A 23768-nucleotide genomic window follows, 5' to 3' on the forward strand; every position below is an offset into this window, starting at 1 on the left:
AGTCAGTCTAGAATGATGGCCAAGATAAATCAGGCAATGGCAAGGACGACAACTGGAAGGACCTTGAATGGACACTGTTAAAGTCCTTGCTGCATTATACTTGTTTTTTCTCTCAATATCTTCTGTAGTTAATGTCCCAATGACCACATGGATAATAATAAAGATCTTATTAATTTTATAAATTAGTGAGCTGGTATTTAATAAGTCTTTATTTAAAATAATGCACTACCTTTTTAATGTACAAAGCTGTTACACTACTTAATTTTGACTTCCGGTGATTAGGGATGGACTAGGACTGTTAAGCAGCCCTGGCATCTCCTTGTGCATGTGCACAATAGGGGGGGGGAACTGGGCATGTCAATGGCTGAGAGTAGATGTCGTGAGTCATGAATTAAACTGGTATTCAAGCATTTTTGAACAAGTACCCTCCAGATATTTTAGCACTATTGCCACCTTCTCCCATTAACTTTTATACCAACCAAATATATTTAATAAGTCTGTCTAATGTGCCATGATACAGTAAAGTATGTGGTTTTGTCTAGCATTACGCTTAGGGGTAAATTTACTAATGCTTCTAAAAATGAAAAGAAGTAATGTTGCCCATAGTAACCAGATTCTTTCTATCATTTTCTAGGATGCAATAGAGAAATGAAAGGGAGAATTTGATTGGTTGCTTTGGGCAAAATCATCTTTTTTTTCTAATTTTTAGAAGCTTAGTGTAAATTTAGCACAAAGTGTCTGTGGTAGATTATTTACATCTGTTTCTAAATGCTAATAACCACTTACTAACACATATTGCACAAACAGATTTTAGCACCCTGCATGCACACTCCAGATGTCACCAATTAAAATATTGATTGGCATCTACACACGCTCTTTGCTCAATGCTAAAAGCCAGTGTGCTTATACACTATATTAAAAACAAAAACTATAATGAATGTCATGTTAAATTGTATCATAGGAATACTACCTCTCAAGTGTAAAGACATTCTGCCTGAGGCTTAATACATATGAGTTAATTTATTACTGAGTGTTACTAGCCAGGCAGTATGTAGCATGTGTCTGCTGCCATTTGTAATTCTTTAATAAAATTGCATATGGTTGACAAAAGACAATAAAATCCTATGACAACCTGCTAAATCTGTAATAAATGTGCCAAGTAGTCTAGATTTCTTTAGCTCATATCGATTTGTGGAATAAATAATATTCATTATCACAACACTTAACAATGCAGGACTGACAAGCTTAAAATAAAATGTAGTACAATATGTGAATTGTCAACTAACGTAATATACAAAAAAAATACATATATGAATGGAATAACAAAAGAAATTAAAAATGGATCAACAATAAAAAATGTATAGGTCTGCAGGCATTATGTTTTGACTTCATCTCATAGCAGATACATAACATGCAAGTGAGTAGGTAGCCGCAGTACAGTAATTAATAGTTATTTTTAGAGCAATTCCCAGCAGTTTATACAATATCTGTTAGAAATTGCTAACCTTATTAATAAAACAAAAAAGCTCATATTGCTTAAGCAGACATATCTTTCCAAATGTAAAAGCCCAGAGTACCAATAAATAAATCACACTTTCTGCATGAATGAATAATTTATTGGAAATTGGGAGATGTTTTCTTTAGTTATATTGTATCAATCTAATGACTAATCCCCATTATAAAATAAAACATAATACAGGAAATTGGTATGTGTATATATATATATGTATATCATTGTAGAAAAGGCACTCACCAGCACTGAGAATGTGCAAAAACAACGTGTTCATTCACAAATTCAATATCAGGACATCATATTTGGTCGACATTTCGGCCCTGTGGACATTCGGTTTGCAGTAGAGTGAACATCTTCATTCCCCTATTGTGGACTTCATTCTTTTTTCTTTCCGCTAAGTGCAAGAGAAGAGGTTTCCCACGATTGTGGGTTATTATCCAGACTATTATCCACTTTTAGATTATCCAGACTATTTAGATTTTACTTTTACGGCTATATGTTCCTTTTCGTCCAACTTTGAAGGAAAATATATCCCTATTTTACTACATTGTCATAATCTTCCATCTGTACCTTTACTGATTTTAACTGATTGTTCAATCCAATAAATATTGTCTATTACCATTATTATCAGTATCTGGATATCAGGCTTAGTTTGGCCATGCCATGCCCCTGATGAAGTCGTGTAGACGAAACGCGCTGGGCTTCTAATAAAGAATTGCTTTTATAATCGAGGTCTTCGTTGTCATTTTAAAATCTTTGAAATCTCTTTTGGAGTGGATACAAGTGGTGTTTGGACCACGTCGATTTGATACTACAAGTTTGCGGCTAGGTGGTACTACAAGAGCGCACACTGGACACCCCCCCATATATATATATATATATATATATATATATATATATATATATATATATATATATAGATTTACTGTAAATAATTACAGTAAGTTGCTTTCTATATGCACTACATACTGTATTTAATAGAGAAGGTACCTGCATTTCTGTAGGATGATTTACAGAAATTCATTAGCCTGTGGGGTTTGTGTTTTTTTGTTTGTTTTTTACAATGCCAAGTAATTTTTCTACTTTGTATCTCATATGGAATTTATATTTTCTTGCTTTAAGTTTTTATGTTCTTGTTTCCATAAAACAGGTGGTGGTGTGTTTTTATTCATGAGCACCGATGACTGAGATTAAGCAAAATACAGATACGCGTACCATGCATCTGTATCTGTATTTTGTTGTACAAGCTAAATGCACATTCTAAAAGTGTCCACTAACATTCAATAACTTTCTATAACTAACAATGGACATAGTTTCATCTCCACACTTGACTTTGATATTGGGACTTGGCTGACTCCCATCTATACCAGATAGATGCATACAGTATGTTCATTCTTGGTTGCAGGTTAAACATAAAACCTACAGTATTATTATTACTCTGTTCTTTTTGAAATTATGAACTGGCCTATTATAGAAAGTGTGTGCTCTTTGAAACAAGTCTCAGTACATTGTCGAACTGAAGTAAGCAGGAGTTCTAAATAACTGCAGTATGTTCTTAAACTTCTGCCATTATGTATATTAGCTAACAAAGACAGGGACTAAAATATCTTTACCATTACAGCATTAAACTTCTTTAAAAAAGTGTCTATTGGACACACAAGCTAATTACCTGTGTGTCCACACATAGCCGGTCACACTAATCAGTCACTACACAGCTTTCTCTGAATAGGGGCAAAGAAACATGTGCATAGGTAGGCATACAGCAGTGAGAACTGTTATAACGTTCGCTGAACCTGTTGTTTTTTATCACTGGGCTCACTGCAGTATTTTTTTTTAAAAACCTGTAAATAAATTCAGCCAGTTTCGCATTTCCCATTTTAAGTATGGGAAATGCAATCTGGTTACTTTAAAATGCAAATAAAAGGGTTTGGGGGGGAAAAATCACTTGAATACATTGAAATGATGCTAAAATAAAGTGAAAATGGTGTAAACACCCCTTTTTACATAATTTTATTAAAATTCAGTAAACACCCTGCCCTATCCAGCAATAAGAAGCTATGGCTAAGCAATTTATTTTAGTGCACATACGTATATCATACACAATACAATATAGAAAATCAGTCACTAGAACAATAAAGCCCATCCTGGTCATACCAAGCAAAAATCTGTTTAGATGAAAGAGTTTAAGGTTCTGTTAGTTATATATGCATATGTGTAGGTTAACAAATTAAAACTGTAAAACATGCATATAAAGATAACAAGATTATTTACATAAATTGTATTATTATTTTTATGTTTACTTTATTTCATAAAATAATAATGTATTAATGTATGTGATTGTTCTTATGTTTAGATTTTGAGGCTGGGGTTGTAACATATTAATTTAGTATATATTAATGGAAGCAAATTAATGATATACTGTAGTAGAATGTTTGACCATTTTGATCAAGGTAAGCTAATAACCTCCATATGTGAACGTTCTATGGTAGTTCACTATATGCACATACTGTACGGTACTGTGTGCTGAGCTACCATCATTTATTTTCATTAAAATAGTATGGCTTTGGAATTAGACAATGGATTAATAAACCTGCAAAGGAAAAAAGAATGACCACATACAGATGTATCCACACTCATCATTGACACGCCATTTGCTACAGGCAACTCCTGTGGTGATTGGTGCGATCACATTGTCATGCTCTTGCATTTAATTCACTCCTGTGGATTGCTGAGAAGTGATAATGCAGCTTGGTGATTCGGCACCGCAAGTGCAAATTTAATGTGACAAACAGGAGTGAGCACTGGAGATCCAGTGAGTGCGACTTCATCTGTAGATAATACAAAATACCATCATCTCAGCAGAGATTCCAATATTGTGCTACAGTTCAAATCATGCAATACCAAGTATAGAACTACTAAGACTAGGTAATTCATGGTATAATACAAAAAGATACAATAAATCATCAATGGAATCTGTGTGTACAATAGTACACAAGCTCTTCAGTAACTAAAAGGTTTTTGAGAGGGGCAAATGTCTACTTTGGCATGTTTTTGTATTATCTGGAGATTGGCATAATTGTATCTTTTTTATTGAGCTCTACAATTTACATTTTCATTTATAAAAAAGTAAATGTAAAATAATAATAAGTATATATCTATTTATAGACGTCTATAAAACATTGGATATATATTATGGTCTATCAAATAACCATAGTTAATTTTGTTTGTCTTTTAGAATTATTCTGTACTGGATATAAGACCTCCACCAACAGTCATTACTCTGAACAATGCCATGTACTGGCAAGAATTTGAAGAGACATGTGTCTATGAGTGTTTGGATGGTAAAGACTGTCAGAGCTTCTTCTGTTGCTATGATGAATGTAAATCTGGCTCATGGAGGAGAGGTCGGATACATATAGACCTTCTAGAATTGGACTCATACTCCAGAGTCTTTTTTCCAACATCATTCTTGCTGTTTAACCTTGTATACTGGGTTGGATACCTCTACCTATAAAGACTCACATTGTGAAGACTGCTTTTATTTGAATTAGTCCAACAAAAACAATATCCAGAGGATATAAAAGACTTTTCGTCCTCACACTCACCAGGAAATTCTTTGGTATGAGTTTATTGGGGACTGAATAAGAAACAAGGACTCTATTTAAAGAGTTTAAGTGTGAAATGCCTAACTACTTTTTACCACAATGCTTATTAATTCTTATATACTGAAATCTATATTTGGCATAGAAAATTATACTGGAAAGATATCATCAAATTATATTGTATGATAAAAAAAAGTATTGAAAAATATCATTGCATCATTTAATTTCTATAAAAAAAATAACATTTTTTATTATCAATTTAAAAAGAATTATTTCAAAAACGAAAAATGTTAATGAAAGCCATGTTTATTTTGTAAACCGAAAATACATTGCAGTATTTTAGCAAATTCAATATGATCTACAGTAAGCCTAGAATCTGATGGAAGGTAGCACTTTTAGGTAAAATATACTTAAAATGATCTAATTAGAAGGTGACATAGCTTTTGTAGGTGTTAGTAAACGGCTTGGAATAGGTCTGAAAATACCAGAGGATGACATACTGTAGGATGTTTTTAGGAAGATACAGGCAGAATAGATGTGGTATGTGGTTCTTATCTGCCTTAAAATTCTATTTCTATCTAAGAAATCTGAGAACACAGATTTAAAATAAAATTAGTTCTAGAGCAAATTCATTTTTTACTGCTAAGACATGGCTTACAAAGACACTATTTATATATTACGTACTCCTTATAAGTCACAAATAATTAAAGAGAACAAAACAGTTTCTCTAGGATTTCAGCACGATGCTAGCTTTCCCCCCATAATTATCAATGTCTTTTGTCCTATGTCACATTGGCATCTTAAATCTGACTTAACAGATATATGAAAAGACAAAACAAAATAAACGCTTTTTTATATTTACTATATTTTATAAAACTGTGTTGTTTATTTCATATTCAGCTGTTACAGGACATCAAGGGGATGAAGTGGTAACAGACATTGCATTGCAAGTATTAGGAAGCAAAAGAGCTACAGTGTGAGCTATTAACATCAGCACTACTACTCTCTAAACCACTTTATTATTATATGTCTACCAGGCCTCCGATCTTGCCAAATTTACTTAAATTACATAGAAAATAGTGTCAGATTACAGTTTACACCCCCAGTCTGCTCAATGCTTGGATGCCTATCAGCTTCATGTATTGTAATAGAACAGATGTAAGAAAAGCCCCACTTACACCCATGTTTTAACAGTTTACATTTATCTCTATCATTGTTGATGAGCAATTTGCTTTATAAATAAATAGATTTGTACTTCTTTTGTCCTGCTTTTCATATGGCTAGAATTAAGTAGCACAATAACATATTTTATTGGCTCGATAAAATGCAATGAACAAGCAGAACTGGAAGGAAATCAGTAGAGGTAACTGCATTTTGAATCAGCTCTGTGCCATGCCTAACACTTGATCACCATCTCACATATATAGAACAGCTAAAGTCTTGTCATTATTCAAGCAGAGAAGTCAGTGGTGTAACTTGAAATTTTGCGCCCCCCAGCCAAAAATCTCTTTAGTGCCCCCCCCCCCCCGCTGTAGGGTTGGAGGTTAAATTTAGGGCGAGGTCAAGGATAGGGGGTCATTTGGCTGCAGGACACACTGACTAGGGAGGTCTCTGCCTGGCTGCCCTGGGCAGTATAAAGTTGCTATATAACACAGCCACTACTTGCCAGGCACTGGCATAAGTGATGTGACTGTGACATTAGGGACAGCTCTCTGGGCCACTGAGAGAGAGATAGAAGCCGGGCACAGGCTAGGGCTTCCACCTCCTTCCTGCCTCCCCATATCGCCTGTTCCTCTCTCATTTAATTAACTCACCCTGGTGGTGTTCAGGCTGACGTCCACTGTGCCTCCAGCAGATAATGAGCAGGGACAGAGCTGCTGGGAGGATCAGGAAGCCAGAGCTCTTTAGAATGCGGCTTCTGCTGATTATACGGCTTCAATGGCTGAGCGCTTGAATGCTGTGGGCAGCAGAGGCAAAGCACACACAACATCTTGTTTCCTGCTCCCAGGCTCAGACCATCCATGCTGCGTACACTTAGCAACTCCTGCCAACTCAGCCATGCTGCAGATTAAGACAGTGCACATGACTTTCTCATGTTCGGCAGCGGCTGCAATTTTACTGATAAAACCTTCCCCTGGCTCCCACGGGTCATTGCATTATGTCCCTGCACCCTTGTGGAGCCAGCTCCCCCCGCCATTGCTGGGGCTGCGGAGCCTTAGTTATGCCACTGAGAGAAGTGTCATTGCAATAGAAACGGAACTGTTTCAAAGATCTACAAAAAAGCAATCTCAGTTCAGCTACTGGTACCAGTAAGTTCAATTGTCACTGCTGTTGTTATCTCTGTTTCTCCTTTGGTGAGTTTAGTAGACTTCTTAGGTACAACAGCTTCATGTGAGTAACAAGAGTCGTGGCTCTGTCCTCAATCCAGCACAGTGTAAAAGTAACATACAAAAAAAATCATCCAAGCTTTTAGATAAGTAAAAGAAAGGACTTGCGTCTCAAAGGTGAAAACCTTCTAAGGATTGCTATGGTAAAAGGTAAAGTGATAGTTGCCAGCATGTGATGGTTTTAAGATTTCTTCATTGACTCATTGAAATTGTATTTCTCAGCTTTCTTCTGTCATAATATAACATCTTTGATAGATGAAAATGTATTTGTTTATATTCTGTAATGGCTGATTGTGCTTCTACTGTACCTTTCTGTAGCTTCCAAAGTGTTCTCCACCATCAGACACAATTGTTATTCAATATTCCCACCCAGGTGAATTCAGAGCTGTGTGGGACAATTGATACTATAATAATAATAATAATAATAATAATAATAATAATAATAATAATAATAATAATAAGGATTTGGAGAGAAGGCAGAGAGAAAGAAAAAAAGAGAGAGAGGTATTATATTTATAGTAGCTTAAGTTCCTACAGATGGAGCCCTCGCCAGAACGTCCCCGCTGGTGAGCGCTGGCAGAGAGGGACTCCATCAGACCATTCTCTCGGCAGCTCGGCGGCGGGACCCTGCCTGTCTCCGCTAAAGGGAGGTGGGCAGAGTTAGGGGGGTTCAGGGCAGCTATGGGGACCGTCAATGGCGATGGTGGTGGGGAGCTCCATTGCCAGGGGGCGCACGAGCATCTTGTGCATGTGCACCCCCTGGAGATGGCTGGTGGGGGCTGGTGATAGAATCGCCAACCCCTGGCTGGATGGAGAGCACACCATCTGTATGATACATTTATTATTTGGGGTAATCACTCTATATAAAAGGCTAATTCCACCTCACCTTTTTAAGGTAAATTACCGCCAGTGACCACTAGATGGACCAAATTACTCCTTAACAGAAAGTGAAACCAAAATAATATGTTTCAAATTTCCTGGATATGGACAGAGGGAGCTGTGAAGGCAGAGATTGGAGGTAGGTGCAGATAGGGACTAAGCCATCATTTTGACAAACTTTTAACTACTTAAAGTATATTTGTTCATGGTGTGGTTTTTAATCCTGCATTAATGGATTATCAAGCCTGTTTTCTTCTGAAAATATTTCATGCCATAAGAATTAAGAACAAGGTTTTCAAAGAAAGATTACAAAAATGATTTCTTTAGCAGCTTCATAGGAAGCCAAAGGATGAGTTCAGGTCAACAAAATGTTTGAGGTTATATGAGAAATGTTTTGGGTAGTGCAAATGTACGTATTCAAAATTTACTTCTGGGAAAATCTCAAAATTATAGATAAACGGTGATTGTCACGCAGCAACAGTGCAGCTCCAAACTCATGAAATCTTAGGTAGAGCCTCTTGTTATAAACACTTCAGAACATAAAAGCATTTTATTTCATCTTACATTTTTCCCTGTATTCACCTCGAGGACAAGGGTGAAACTCTCTTTCAGTTTTCTCTCATTTCTTTCCCAAAAAGTAGCACAAATTGCATTCCTATAATTAATTTTCTGTCCTTTTGCCAAAATAACTTTCTGATTATGAGATAATCATATAAACCAAGTTTGTTTATTCCCTTTAGTCTGCACTCATTATCTTCTATTGCATTAGTTTCTGTATTAATTATATATTCTGCCAAGAGAACATATATTTGGCTTTTTGTTAATCTACATGTAAACTAGGGAACCAGTGGGGAACATATGCTTTTAAGAAATAAAACGTGATATGAGATTTGCATAATCCAGATGATATCACTTTGTAGGTGACAGCAGCAGTAAAATTGTTAAATAAATACCAGTTTACAGAAACATTAATGGAGACACACAAAGCCATAGTGTGTAGTGTTATGCTACCCATACACTTGTGATCCGATTCGATGCAACATCAAAGTGCATTGTCCATAGAATCCGATCGCATCTTCTGGTGCAAAAGGTGCCCCCTTTCAGCATCTTATGTCACATGCCATCTTGAGATGGCACATTGGGTGCTGGAAGAGGGTTGGCGGAGTAGCGTTGCACTATGCTACTCTGCCGCCCTCTGTCCGCCCTCTCCCACACCACCAGTGGTCCCTACAGCCCAACCTCCCCAAACCCCACACTGCTGAAAGCATTCCCTCTGCCCCCCACTGGCAAATTGCATTTGAGCGATCGCATGTGGTTGAATAACCACATGCAATTGCTCCTGCAATGCAATAGATTTTATGTGCAGAACATAAGATCTATCGATGCAACATTCGATGGCGTGCCCGGGCATCGTGTCAAATCGTCCCTTAAAATTGCATACAATCATTCTATTTATCGGCCAGATATGGTCGAAATTGAATGATTTCATGCAATATCTCATAAGTGTATGGGCAGCATAAGATATAGCTTTAAATGAAACAGTGTAGCATCACAGTGTAGGTCACAGCAAAAGGTTTCAATTAAAGGCAGATAATATCATAAAATAAATGTTCAAGTGTCACTCTTTGAGAAAGCCCCAGGTGGAGCGAAATGCATCAGAGGATCTAAACCAGTGGTAGCCAACCCTAGCCCTCGAGAGCTACCAACGGTTCACATTTTCCAGACAACCTAGCTGCTGCACAGGTGCACTCATTAATCACTGACACATTTTAAAAGATACACAGATGGAGCTAATTAGCTCACTTGTGATTCTGTGAGGAGACCTGCAAAACATGCACTGTTGGTAGCTCTCGAGGACTAGGATTGGCTACCCCAGATCTAAACTGACTGGCCACTACACGTTATACCAGAAAAAGGAGAGGTTAACTTCACACTTCAGTTCCAGGCGTCCAACAATGCATATCGCACAAAGCTCCCTGCATTTTCAATGCCAAAGACCGCGATGGAGGGAAAAGCAGCCACGAGCATTGAGCAAAGTTCCATCATTGTGATCAAGCCGTGGGCAGGTGTGGTTCACCGTCCCCCTGCTGTCTGGTGACCATTCCCTCCCACATCGGGCACGCAGACACCACCGGCTGCACACTCGTGATGAGTGCTGATGTCCGGTCCAGGACGGGGCCTCTGACTGAGTGCGGCTGGCGGCTGCAGTTCACCCAGCAAAGTAAGTGGAACCACAGTTTCCAGCATTCACATTCCAATTTTCCAAGGAACTCTGTCACCCTACTCCTACTGCATATTCATCTCATTCCAAAAACCTGACTTGTTACATTGTGATTCTAAAGAAAAGAGAAACACTAATATCAGAAGCCAGCTCCAATTGTCACAAGTGGCCACTTGCAGTTTATATAAATCTTTTCATATAGCTCAAATGTGGTGTAGCATATTATGAACTAATGCAAATAATTAATAATCCGCACGTTAAGGGTCAGAATGGCCCTGCATAGATCTGCCATCTCCAAGGCCCTTCTCGGCAAGAACAAAGATAACGACCAACCAGTGGCCAGACACTTCGCAGAGAAAGGACATCCATTAGCAAGCCTAAAACATATGATCTTGGACCACATACCCGAAAACTTGAGAGGAGGGGACAGACACGGCACATTGCTGAAACGCGAAGTTTTATGGATCCATAGACTGAATTCCATGAGCCCACATGGACTCAATGAGAAACTTTCCTTGAACTTGTTTTTGTAGACGCCTCAATTTAGACGGGTGCAGGCACATTCCAGACGAGGAAGATTGATGTATATGCCCTGAGAAGGGACTTGACATCACACCTGTCTGGTAACTGCCCCATATGCCTTGAATCAGAAACACACTGGGCCTCATTGGTGGTGACACTCTTGCCATGCCTCTATTCCTCTATTGGAACTATGACTGGTCCAGTTGATAAAATACGTGTGCTTTTTTTTCCTCTCCGCTTCATCTTTCTATCCCTGCTATTTTCTTTCTAATGTACTTGTAAATGCCGTGTACGGATATTATCTCCCTGGTATAGGGTTCGGTTATCAGCTGAGCCACCGACTCATGGGACTATGGTCCCGATATGTGTGCTTGTTTTTTTCTCTCCGCTTAAATTCTCGCTATCCCTTTATATTATCCTTGACGTTGTGAACATGTCACACCATAATACGTGACTAGCTACCATGTTGTGTGCTTTTTCTTCCTCTCCGCTTCGTCTTTCTATCCCTTTTAAATTTTTTTCTGTGTAAATAACATGCAAAACCACTGTGGTTACAGTGTATATGCCCTGGAAACAGGGTTTTGACACCGCCAGACCCAGTGATGTATGTGACAACATACCTACAGGTGTGCTGTTTCTTCTCTCTGCTTGTACTCTTGCTATCCCTTTAAATTTTCTTATAATACAGGACACTGATCTGTATATGACATGCTATACCATGAACTTATTGGGATACAACAGGTGGTCCGACCTGATCCCCAGCTACCCCTTAGTTGTGGTACCTTAGATGTGGTACCTGTGACTACGCCCCCTTCCCCTCTGATATTTACCCTCCGCCTCCTTGCGCTATCAACCAAAGATGCCCCGTATATAAACCTGAATCTGACTTAAGATTACCCCCGATAATTGCTGCACCTTATGCTGTACTTGCGTGCAGGCACGGCCAATCTTTTAACTTTAATTTTAGCCCACAGTAGAGACACGATCACATTTCTAGTAACCCACATGCATCGATTCGACCAATGTGGTCCTTAAGAGTTGTAATGTTTCCACCCCACATGTCTTTTCATTTATATACGTATACGTTGATATGTCTCCACCTTATTTTTGTATTTTCAGCAGCACGAGAGCGCCGCGTCTTCACAGCCGCTTGGTTACCATGACAACCCCGGCAGCTTGCGTTCCAAGCACTCCGGCTGTCAGCGGTCCACACACAGAACTCCGTCAATAGCACTTCCGGCTATGACCACTTCCGCAGGCGCTGGTCGCGGCGCCCCTGTGCAGCTGATCCTCGTGTGCCATTCATTTCACCTCCTATATAGGTAAGAACTGTTTTATGCTTTACTGTTATCCACACCTTGACAAAGGGGTACTACGGTCCCCGAAACGTTGGTTTTGCTCGTTTTGAATACACTTCTGAAAAGTTCCTGAAGAGTGCCGCTGTTGTGAGTTATTTCTAACTATATATATATATATTTTTTTTTTTTTTTTTTTTTTTTTGCTGTTCAGAATTAAAACACTTTGTGGAATTTGTTATTATGCTATGGGGATTGTGATGTAACTTTTCTGTAGTGCACCTGACTCACATCAGGTTAGGTGCTTTCCAGATGCATCTAGGTATCTTTTTGGGTGGGTTCAAATATTGGCGTACCAGTACTCACTGTTGTTCCTGCCTGGCTCCTCCCATCAAGGTATCTTTGAATGGATGATACACTCCAGTATCTTTTAGAAGATTTTTTATTTAAAAAGTGAAATTTTTAAAAACACAGTAATACAAAATAAAGAGTATAAGAGAGGGTCACAATTATCCTGGAAAAGCTGGCAAACACAAACCTGGTCAATCCGGGAAAGCAATGTGTTACCTTTTTTCCCAGGATCCTGTGATACTAAAAATTCTTCTCCTTTTCTATATGGTCCCCTCTGGTCAACGCGTTTCGGGAATCAAGGTTCCCTTTATCAAGGCATGCATCAAATTTTTGTTATCTTTTTTTAATTGAGCCAGAAACTGAATCCAAACCCAAACCCTTCAGGGTCGTTTTCCCAAAAACAAAACATGACAAATTAAGAAGCAGAATTTCACCTACAGCTACACCTCAAGAAATACATGTAAAAAAGTATGAATTCCACAAGGTTGAACATGTATTGATATTAGAATAAAGATATTTATTGAGTCACCATATGATAAATTCCAGGACTGAGAGCTATTAAAACTTACAATGTGTTGCTACATGTAAACATTAAGTGCTACAGTCCTCTTTATGTACATTTGCGACATGGCAGGCTGCAATTTTTCCACACTGGAGGGCACTGCAGCTGCCTTTTACAATTGCTGAGCAATCGCTAAGATTATACAGTACGACCAGCGGCAGCGTGCGCCCAACAGCTCCATGGCATGCAGTGCAGTTTCCCTTGTGGTGCATGTGAAGGTAGGAGGGAGGTAGTCAGAGTTCCTTCCAAGCACTTTCCACCATGCAGTCAGGTGGCTGCTGGCTGCACACACCCGGGGCAATGCTCACAGACAGGTAACTTTCTACTTTACCACCCACTTTCTGCAGCACAACACACCCCACTTCATTTCTTGGATGTGTGTGACTATGGAACCCCCCTTCAGATGATAGCCTGCCCCCTGCTCCCTATTGTGTGCCTGCGAGATACCGCACCCCTGTAGTTGACAGCCTGCAACATCCCAAAACAATGACACTTTAGAAATGTATAGAGGTACAGTATGGTACACGGCAACTATATTATACCTTTCTATGGTTGCTAGTTTAGAAACGATTGAAGAAGCTTAACCGTCTGTCTCCTGAAGTTAAAGACATCAAAAGTTAAGGGTGAAAATCTTGGGACAGAGCATTCTTTCACCTGATTACAAATGTGATCTGAAAAGTGTATATATATATACAGGGCTATTTTTGTGCAGAACTGTGGCCCTTATTCTAGTTCACTCTTTCTGACAAAATATTTCTTAGATGGACAAAACCATGTGCACTGCAGGTGAGGCAGGTGTTACTTGTGCAGAGATAATTAGATTTGGGTGGGGTTTTACACCTGCCTCACCTGCAGTGCACATGGTTTTGTCCATCTAAGAAATATTTTGTCAGAAAGAGTGAATTAGAATAAGGGCCACAGTTCCTGCTAGAGCCTGCACAAAAATAGCCCTGTATATATATATGAGCAGGATTAAAACAGTGTTTACTGGAAAAAAGTGCAGGCTCACATACATTAAAGTTAGCAGCAGTCAGCATATGTGGTAATCACCGTCAGCACACCAGCATATAGCACGGACACCAGAGGACATCTAGAAGACCGGCAAGATGGAAATAGAGGCGGCGGCGGCGGCGTTCTCCACACACGGACTCGAGACGGACAGGTAACACTGTAATCAGGATCTGATACGTCGGGTGACCACACCCCTATATATATATATATATATATATATATACACTGATTTATTTAAAAAAAACTTATGTTAAAATATTTTTAAATATGATGTACATTTCATTAGCATATTTTAATGGTAGCTAATAAACAAACAATTATATAAGTAAACATTCATTTGTCTACAGATTACACAGCACACTACTTAGCCAGATCCATTATAATGTATTCATGTTTAAATCAAATATTTTATTGTTCTAGGTTGTTTTGCTGGAAATTCCCACACTGTTGCATACTAATTGTTTCCTGTGAGAGTTTTTGCATTCACATAGTTACTCTACACTAAATTATTTCATGGCAACAATTAATCGTGCAGCTTAATGAAATGCAACTCCCATGTTTACCAATTATCTTTGCAAAGAAAGTAATTAAAAAATATACGTTATCATTGATTTCAGCATGACAAAGACACAGGCAGTAAAATTCCGTTTCCTGTTCTTTCACACCCATGTTAAAAATACAATTGCATCGAGTCATGTACTATACTGTACATTGTTTATACTGTAAGTGGCATTGATCTGTGGTATTGAAGCTGTCGAATATGGACCTAAAGAAAGTATAAGCCAAAATGCTCCTTTGCTCTTTAGTATGCAAATGTGCAATGTGTGTGTGTGTATATATATATATATATATATATATATATATATATATATATATATATATATATATATATATATATATATATATATATATGTATAATGTAAAAAGCTGGCACCCCAACTGTGTCATGTTTAAATATCTGCCTTGTTGCATAGCCAGATTAAGGGGGGGATGCAGGGGATACCAGGTCCCCGTCTTTCAGGGGCACAGTGAGACTAGTTCTCCTAATTTCTATCCCAGTGTGTAAGTAGTACAGAGTCTGCTGCTATTCTTTCAAGTGACAAGATACAATATACTTTTATAATAAAATAGTACACTATTAACTAGGTAATACTACAAGCAGTTTCTATGCATAATTAAACTATTACTTTAAAATATAATATGCTTTTGTGGTTTACATTTCATATACAAACCCCAGACCTTTAAACATGACCCATTCCATATCTGCCTGAGCTTGGATAGCTGGGCATTTTCTGAACAAAGGAACTGATTGTGCAGGAGTTCAGGTATAAAAGGTATGTCATTTGTATTTTTTACATGTTTTTGAAAAAGACACAGAATATATGACATAGATGTCGTGTGTGCTTTGTTAAAAAGACCCTTGAGAACCACTATTACTTGGTCCTTCCAACTGAGTGGTCATGTCCTGAGGAAGGCTGTATTCCACAGCCAAAAAATTAATGAGAAGTACTGACATTTATGTGATGATGTGAATAAATACGTATTTTCTCTTTAAAGTCCATGGTAAGTGCACCATCATCATCTTTTAGATATACTGTATATGGATGCATCTATATGAGCACTTGGTGAGCACCCCAGGCAATTCTCAAAGTTTTAAATAAAATAAAGCAGCGCTGAAATTACAATGTAAATATTTATTACATACACTAATAAAACATTTTAAACATTAAAAATGAACCAATGGTATAAAAGGTTGTAGGATGGACCCAAATGTTATAGTCACCGGTATTGAAGTATTCACCGATATTGGGGAGGTATTTCAAGACCTGCTCTGATCCTTGGGGCAAAGGGGGGGAGGGGTTTGAGGGAGTCCTTATTTGCCACTTGGTATCCTGATGTTGTTATTACGGACTGCAACCGATGGCATAGGTGGAAATTAGCCGATCGGGAGTCCCACTGCTGCGAGTGGTCAGGTATCCAACGTTGTTCTGTGGCTTGAGACTTCCAAGATGGTGGGTTATCCGATCAGATGATTAAGCAGGTGGAGTAGTCCTTTAGGTGGAAAGGTGAAGTCCTTGGGACAATATGGGTCCAACCAATGTAGCACCAACGTGTTTCGCAGTACCTACTGACTGTTTTGTCAAGGTGTCCATTGTGGTCTCTGGGAGCCATTTTTATACCTGGCTTCCCCTAGGTTCATTTGCATACCATAATGGTTCAATATCACAAAAAAATATATAAAACAGTAAATAAACTTACTCAGAGACAATATTATACATCACTCATCTAAACCACATATTTATATATCAATTCGATTCTGGCAAAGAATAAAAAAATGAGAAAACTGATAGTAAATAACTTGTATATTACTTCCGGATCAGTGGCCTGTCACTACTAGATCGGAACACTTCCGGTTCATCATTTAAATTATATATATTTATTTTATTACCGATGCAACGGATGTCTGTTATTTATCCTTATGTGGGATATACAGAGTTACCCCCTCCACTGATATTTAATCCACACGATCGTACACATGATGTGTGTTACGATCATGTTGTTTATATCTGCCCGGAAGTTGTGTTCTCTGTCCTGCATCCTGGTTGCTATGGATGCGGACAGCACAGGTCCGGAAATGACGTTACGCACAATGGTCTTTCCGATGCGTGCGTCATATCCGGCCTGTGTATCGGGTCACTATGGTAATTTTCTTATATGGATGTGGATACTCCGGCTACTAATACCTGAAGTGTCACTGCGTGGTCATGGAGATTAAACTGCATCATTTCCTGCATATGACACGCAGAAGAGGTGGTTACATCCTGGTTTTTGAACCAGGATGTAATGTATAGGTTTTTGAACTTATACATATACGTTATGTATGATAACGTAAAGGTTTTGGAACTTATACATATACGTTATCATAGTAAAGCCTGCTATTCGGGTCAGAAATATGTCCTAATACAGTATTATATACATTCTATGTGTATAGGTTTTTGAACTTATACATATACGTTATCATAGTAAAGCCTGCTATTCGGGTCAGAAATATGTCCTAATACAGTATTATATACATTCTATGTGTATGAGTATAAAAAAGATTTTTATTTTTTTCTTCTTTTGCAATCATTTCATAGTCACTCTGAAGCGATGTTACATTCTGTACACAAAATATACAGGAGGGTTTACACATATTACATATTTAAAATCTATTTATTATAAACAACAAATAGGAGAGAATTCAGGAGAGACATCATATCATACAGAAAAGTACAATAAAAAATTATGTATATGCAATATTAATTAATGTCACTTATTTTATCAATTACATTAGTTTATTTAATAATTATTTGGTAATTTTTAATAATTTTTCATTTTTCAATTAATTGTTTTGTAATTTTTTTAGCTTCTTGATGTTATCCAAGGAAAAAATAATAATAAAAAAATAATAATAAAAACGGACACAAAAAAACAAACAAAAACAAATATCAAAAAACAAGACAAAAAAAGAGAAGGAGAGAGAGAGAGGGGGGGAACTGATGGGGGAATGGGAGGATTTGTGCTTATCATAAGACAACATTTAGCTCTAGTGAGTCATTTAGACCTCCCGGGTGGAGGGAGTTGAATTTAAAGATCCAATAAATTTCTTGATTACATAAAGTCTTAAATCTATTCCCACCCCGTTTGGTGGTGTCAATTTGCTCTATACCCAATATACTTAGATCTTTGGGGTCGCTTTTATGGTGTTCAACAAAATGGCGGGAAACGCTATGTAGTATGTTCTTATTTGTAATATTTCTGCGGTGCTCAAGGAACCTAACCCTCATGGGTCTGGTGGTTCTGCCCACGTACTTGAGTCCGCAAGTGCAGGTTAATAAATAAATAACATAATCACTATTGCAGTTTATGAAATTTTTGATGGTATAGGGATTTTTTTCCCCCTCAATTGAGACCACTTTTATCTTATTTTGAATGTGTCCGCAGGTAATACATGAATTCCTTCCACATCTATAGCAGCCTAGAATTTTATTAGGTAGCCACATACCAGGAGCCCCTGAAGTTGTTGTTAATTCTTTGTTGTTATGTTTTGTCTCTTTTAACTCGCTTGGAGCTAGCAGAGTTTTTAATGTTCTATTTCTCTTGAAAATAAATGAGGGTTTTGGGGGTAATATTTCTCTTAGGGCATGATCTTGTTTGAGAATATCATAATTTTTCTGGACAAAATTTCTTATCTCCTTAGATTGGGTATTAAAAGTAGAGATAAAAGAAATTCCTTTATCGTTTGGGTTTGTAATAATTTTCTTCTTTGGTATTAATAACTTGTCCCTGTCGCATTTTTTGACCTCTTTGATTGCATTTGTAACTAGATATTCGGGGTAACCCCTTGTTGTAAATGAATTCGCTAATTCTGTTGCCTGTAGTTCGAACGTTTTTAGGTCCGAACAGTTTCGTCTGAGACGGAGCATTTGCCCTTTTGGAATATTCCTCTTCCAAGAGGGGTGGTGTGCACTATGATAATGCAAATATGAGTTAGTGTTTACAGTTTTTTTGTAATTTGAGGTATGAATTCTTTCTTCTTTAATTTCCAGACTGATATCCAAGAAGTCCATTTTAGTGGGGTGAAAAGAATACGTGAATTTAAGGTTATAAGAATTAGAATTTAAGTGTGTGACAAAAGTGAGTGCAGAAGATAGATCCCCATCCCAAATAATGAAAAGATCATCTATGTAACGGCCATAGAGGACCAGGTTCGACTCCCAGCCGCCCCCCCCCCCCCACACACACACACGAGGAGGTCTTCAACCTCCCCCATGTAGAGGTTGGCATAGCTGGGCGCGAACCTGGTCCCCATGGCCGTCCCCATAGTCTGAAGATAGTGAGTATTTAAAAATGAAAAATAATTGTGATTGAGGATGAACATAATAGAATCAAGAAGAAATTGAATATGTTCCACACTGAGGTCCCCATCTTGGTAGAGTCTTTTTTCTACCACTTTTGTTCCCAGTTGATGGGGGATATTGGAATAGAGGCTCTGTACATCCAAAGTCATGAATGCATACGAGGCCTTCCATTTAATTTGACTGATTAAATTTAAAAAATGGGTGGTATCTTTTATGTGGGACCTCAGTGTGGACACCCGTGGTTGTAGATAGGTATCTACATAGTGTGAAAGATTAGAAGTAAGGGACCCTACACCAGAAATAATGGGACGTCCAGGAGGTGCAGTGAGGGATTTGTGTATCTTGGGGAGGTGATAATATACTGGAGTGATTGGATGATCGGTCAGAAGAAAACAAATTCCTCTTTTGTAATTACATTTGCTTCAAGTGCTGGTTCGAGTAAATTTTTAAGAGATTTTATAAATTTTGGGGTGGGGTCTGAGGGTAGTTTCTTATATGTCCCTTCATCCTCCAACTGTCTCAGAGCTTCACAGACATAGTCCTCCCGGTTTTGAATTATTATCCCCCCCCCCTTATCCGCCTGTTTTATTGTAATAGACGTATCTTTCATTAGTTTGTTAAGGGTGTTTTTCTCATGTCTTGTGAGGTTATCCTTTATTATCCTATTTTTTTGTATTTTGTGTGGAACACGTATTCTTAAAGTCTTCAAGGGTCAGTCTATAAAAGCTTTCTATAAAAGTGCCCTTTGATTTTATTGGGAAGAAATCTGATTTCTTACGGATTGAACTTTTGTCTATTTCAAATAATTTTTTCGGATGGTTATCTGGGGAACTATTTTCATCCAGAAGCATCATTAAAGAATGTAGTGCTTCATCATCCTCACTATCAAGCAAGATAGGTATTGAGGTGTCCTTGGCCATATTTAATTTTTTATTTGCAAAATATTTCTGTCTACATAATGTGCGTACAAATCTGTTCAATTCCACAAACAGATTGAATATATTTGCTGGAGTGGAGGGTGAGAATTTCAAACCCTTATTAAGTAATTTGGTCTCTTCCAAAGTAAGGGGTTTAGAGGATAGGTTGAAGACCACCTTAGGTTCATCTTCAATCATTTTTAATTTTGATCTTTTTAATTGGACTTTCTTGCCCCCCCCCCTTCTCCCTCTACACTTGAGAACCTTCTCCTTTTCGGGGTCCCTTCTCTCGGCTCCTTCTCTAGTTTGTAGTTTCTTCTCTGGCGTGTCTCTAAAAAATCTTGGTTTCTCCTAGATTCACTGAAATTACCTCTTGTGTTAGCATCTTTGGGTCTGGCACCTTGTGTCCTATATGAGTCTTTTCTGTAGCGGTGATCTCTATTGGGGTTATTTTTTGTGGAATCTATCCTTGGGCCCGAGTCGTATACTCTTATGTTCTTTATTCTCTCTGATTGTTTCTGGTATGGGGGATCTCCATTGGAGAATCTCTCTCTATTTTTGTCTCTAAAAGCTCTAATATTACCGGAATTATAGTCATCTAGGTCACGTTGAAATTTCTTACATTTGTTATCGATAATATTTTGTTCGAACTTAGTTATCTTTTCTGTTGTAAAAATATCCCTCTCCTTATATTCTTTTGCATTGCTAAAGGTTTCTAGTTTGTTTTTTAGGGTTTCTATTTGGGTTTCAAATGATTTAGTTTTTTGTATTCTGAATTCAATCACTAATTCCAGTAGCATAAATGAACACTTATCTAGCACAGCATCCCATTTTGCCTGGTAATTACTATCATCATTAAAAACGGATGGCTTAAAAAGCCTAAGACCTCTAGGGATCATTTTTTGTCTAAATACTTCTGGAGGTTTGTGGCATCCAACCAATTTTTTGTTTCGTATTTTAACAAATCCTCCAGAAGGTTAAAGTAACGGATGGCTTAAAAAGCCTTAGACCTCTAGGGATCATTTTTTTGTCTAAATACTTCTGGAGGTTTGTGGCATCCAACCAATTTTTTGTTTCGGATTTTAACAAATCCTCCAGAAGGTCAAAGTTGCTAGCAAGTTCCAGCCTGTCCCTAAGCAAAGCTAAGATAGAACGGCGGAGGAGTTGCAGATGGGGTCACTGGTAGGTGAGGTCAAACAGGTTGCCAGCTGGGTCACGGTCAGAAAGTGGAAAAAGAGGGTCAGGTGGGACAGGTACGACATCTCGAATCTATCACACCCGAATAAATTTGCCCGGTTGGATGAAGTTTCGGTGGAGGTTAGCGACGAAATGACGGAGCTGTAGAAGACTGTTCCCTCTAGCAACCAGAGGAGTGGTCCCTCTAGCTCTAACGGGATGACAGACAGGGAGGTGCAAAGTCAGATAGTGCTGGTAGGGGATTCTATCATCAGGAGAACAGACAGAGTAATCTGCTACCGGGACCGTGATCGCCGTACAGTCTGTTGTCATCGCAGACCGAGTAGACAGATTGTTGGGAGGGGCTGGGAGCAACCCGGCAGTTTTGGTGCACATCGGTACCAACACCAAATTTAATGGTAGGTGGGATGTCCTCAAGAAAGAGTATAGGGAATTAGGTATGAAATTAAAGGCGAGGACATCTAAGGTAATATTCTTTGAATTATTACCAGTGCCACGCGTTAGCCCAGGGAGGCAGAGGCGTCGGCACGTGACCGCTGTCCCTGAGCACACTAATGGTACTGCACTGCTTATAGAGGTAAGCACACCCTGTTTGTTTATGTAAGCTGTTTTGATAAATGCTGTTTTCGGCTGAAACACCAACTTAACCCAGAGAGGCTACGTGTTGTTTCTTATTGATGCAAAGTCCCGAGTGCCGCGGTTTTCAATTGCATATATATATATATATATATATATATATATATATATATATATATATATATATATATATATATATATATATATACAGTATCCTGGGTTAGGTCAGCACACACATTGGGCCTTATTTTGGTTCATTCTTTCTGACAAAATCCTTCTTAGATGGGCAAAACCATGTGCACTGCAGGTGGGGCAGATGTAACATGTGCAGAGAGAATTAGATTTGGGTGGGGTTTTACTTCAAAGTGAGATCTATATTGCAGTGTAAAAATAAAGCAGTCAGTATTTACCCTGCACAAAAAACAAAATAACTCACCCAAATCTAATTCTCTCTGCACATGTTACATCTGTCATTAGGAGACGCCGGTTGCCATGGTGTGGGAGACGCAGCGTGACTGCGTGACCATGGTAACGGACGGCACTGTGACGCGCGCTGATGACGCAGGTGGCCGGCCGCGGGAAACGTGGATGGACGTGCACTCGGGTGTAGGGGATATAAGGTGAGCTGTTTGTTTTTATGTTTATGCCTGATGACGATTTGTAAATAAATCGAAACGTTGCAGAAACCTGTTGGATTTATTTTCACTACTACTGTGTGCTGCCTTCACTGCCTTGTCAGTGTGAGTACGTGTATATATATATATATATATATATATATATATATATATATATATACAGTATATATATCTCAGAAAGAAGAAGCAACACTCATGAGACAGGTTAGCAATGTACTGTAAGTAGATATATTTAAAGATAGGTTTAAAGCTATCTACTTACATCACTCACCTGTCTATGTTTTGCTGCAATTAGGCTATTTGGATTTAGTTGGTGGGTCCCTTATGTAAATGCACCAGGAGCTAAGGTCAGGGGAGACTGCTGGGAGTTTGGGTTGCTGTAAACAAAGAATTATCTCTTAGAGATAGCGCTACCAGGACATGCAGCCTAACTCACACACATGTTAACCAATTTTAAGCTATTCAAAAGCCAAAGATTATTTTCATAAACATGACATTACAGACATATAATTTGATGTCACAGATATAGCCTAATTCACACACGTCATCTGTGATCAAGCCTACCGGCGAAACACGTGTAAGAGGTACACGCCTCTGACACGCCCCCCCCCCCCCTCCTGCCGAGTCCCGGCTCAATTCCCTGCTCTCCAGACCCTGGACGCTGGACGCTACCGCTGCCGTTACCACGATACCAGCGTGCATACAGGCAATCCACCGCCAACTACCAGCCGAACCCCACACCCACGGGTCAGGTAACAGACTGCTGCCTTAGCCCGGCCTGGAGAGCACAGCCTGCACCGATATTACACTCAGTGTTCTGTCGGAACGTGCAGCGTGAACTCAGCCGCGGCAGCCAGCTTTATCAGCGGCTATTCATAACCACCATTAGCAGGTCCTTTCTTTTTTCTTTCTTTTTTGACAGCCACGATATCGTAGCTCTCACCCCCCTTTTTCTCAAAGGGGCTGTGTGTGACAACCCATCTGTTATTTATTTACAAAACTTCAGTGCAGTCTCCACTGTTGACTTTGCTATTATACCCTGCGCTATTTCCTTTCTGCGCCATTAGACTAGTAATATCTATTGCACTGATTGTTTTTGTTTTCTATTTTTCAATTTTTGCTGTCTGCTACACTAATTACTGATGCTATTTACGCTAATTGCTCTAAGTATCAAACTGAACAGCCTGTGCATTCGCAAA

General features: G+C 38.6%; 1 protein-coding gene across 3 annotated transcripts in view; it reads left to right on the forward strand.

The window, feature by feature from the left end:
- Nucleotides 1-5976, forward strand: part of LOC146057392 (gamma-aminobutyric acid receptor subunit gamma-3) — a 487036-nt gene extending 481060 nt beyond the window's left edge. For all 3 annotated transcript variants that reach the window (XM_083168580.1, XM_083168579.1, XM_083168581.1), the window contains one exon: nt 4749-5976. In XM_083168580.1, the coding sequence (XP_083024706.1) occupies nt 4749-5027 (279 nt within the window). In that variant the 3' untranslated portion in view covers nt 5028-5976. The remainder of the gene's footprint in view (nt 1-4748) is intronic.
- Nucleotides 5977-23768: the final 17792 nt, after the last annotated feature.

The sequence above is a fragment of the Crinia signifera genome, chromosome 2 (genome assembly GCF_055691185.1).
Source record: "Crinia signifera chromosome 2, ASM5569118v1, whole genome shotgun sequence".
Lineage (NCBI taxonomy): Eukaryota > Metazoa > Chordata > Amphibia > Anura > Myobatrachidae > Crinia > Crinia signifera.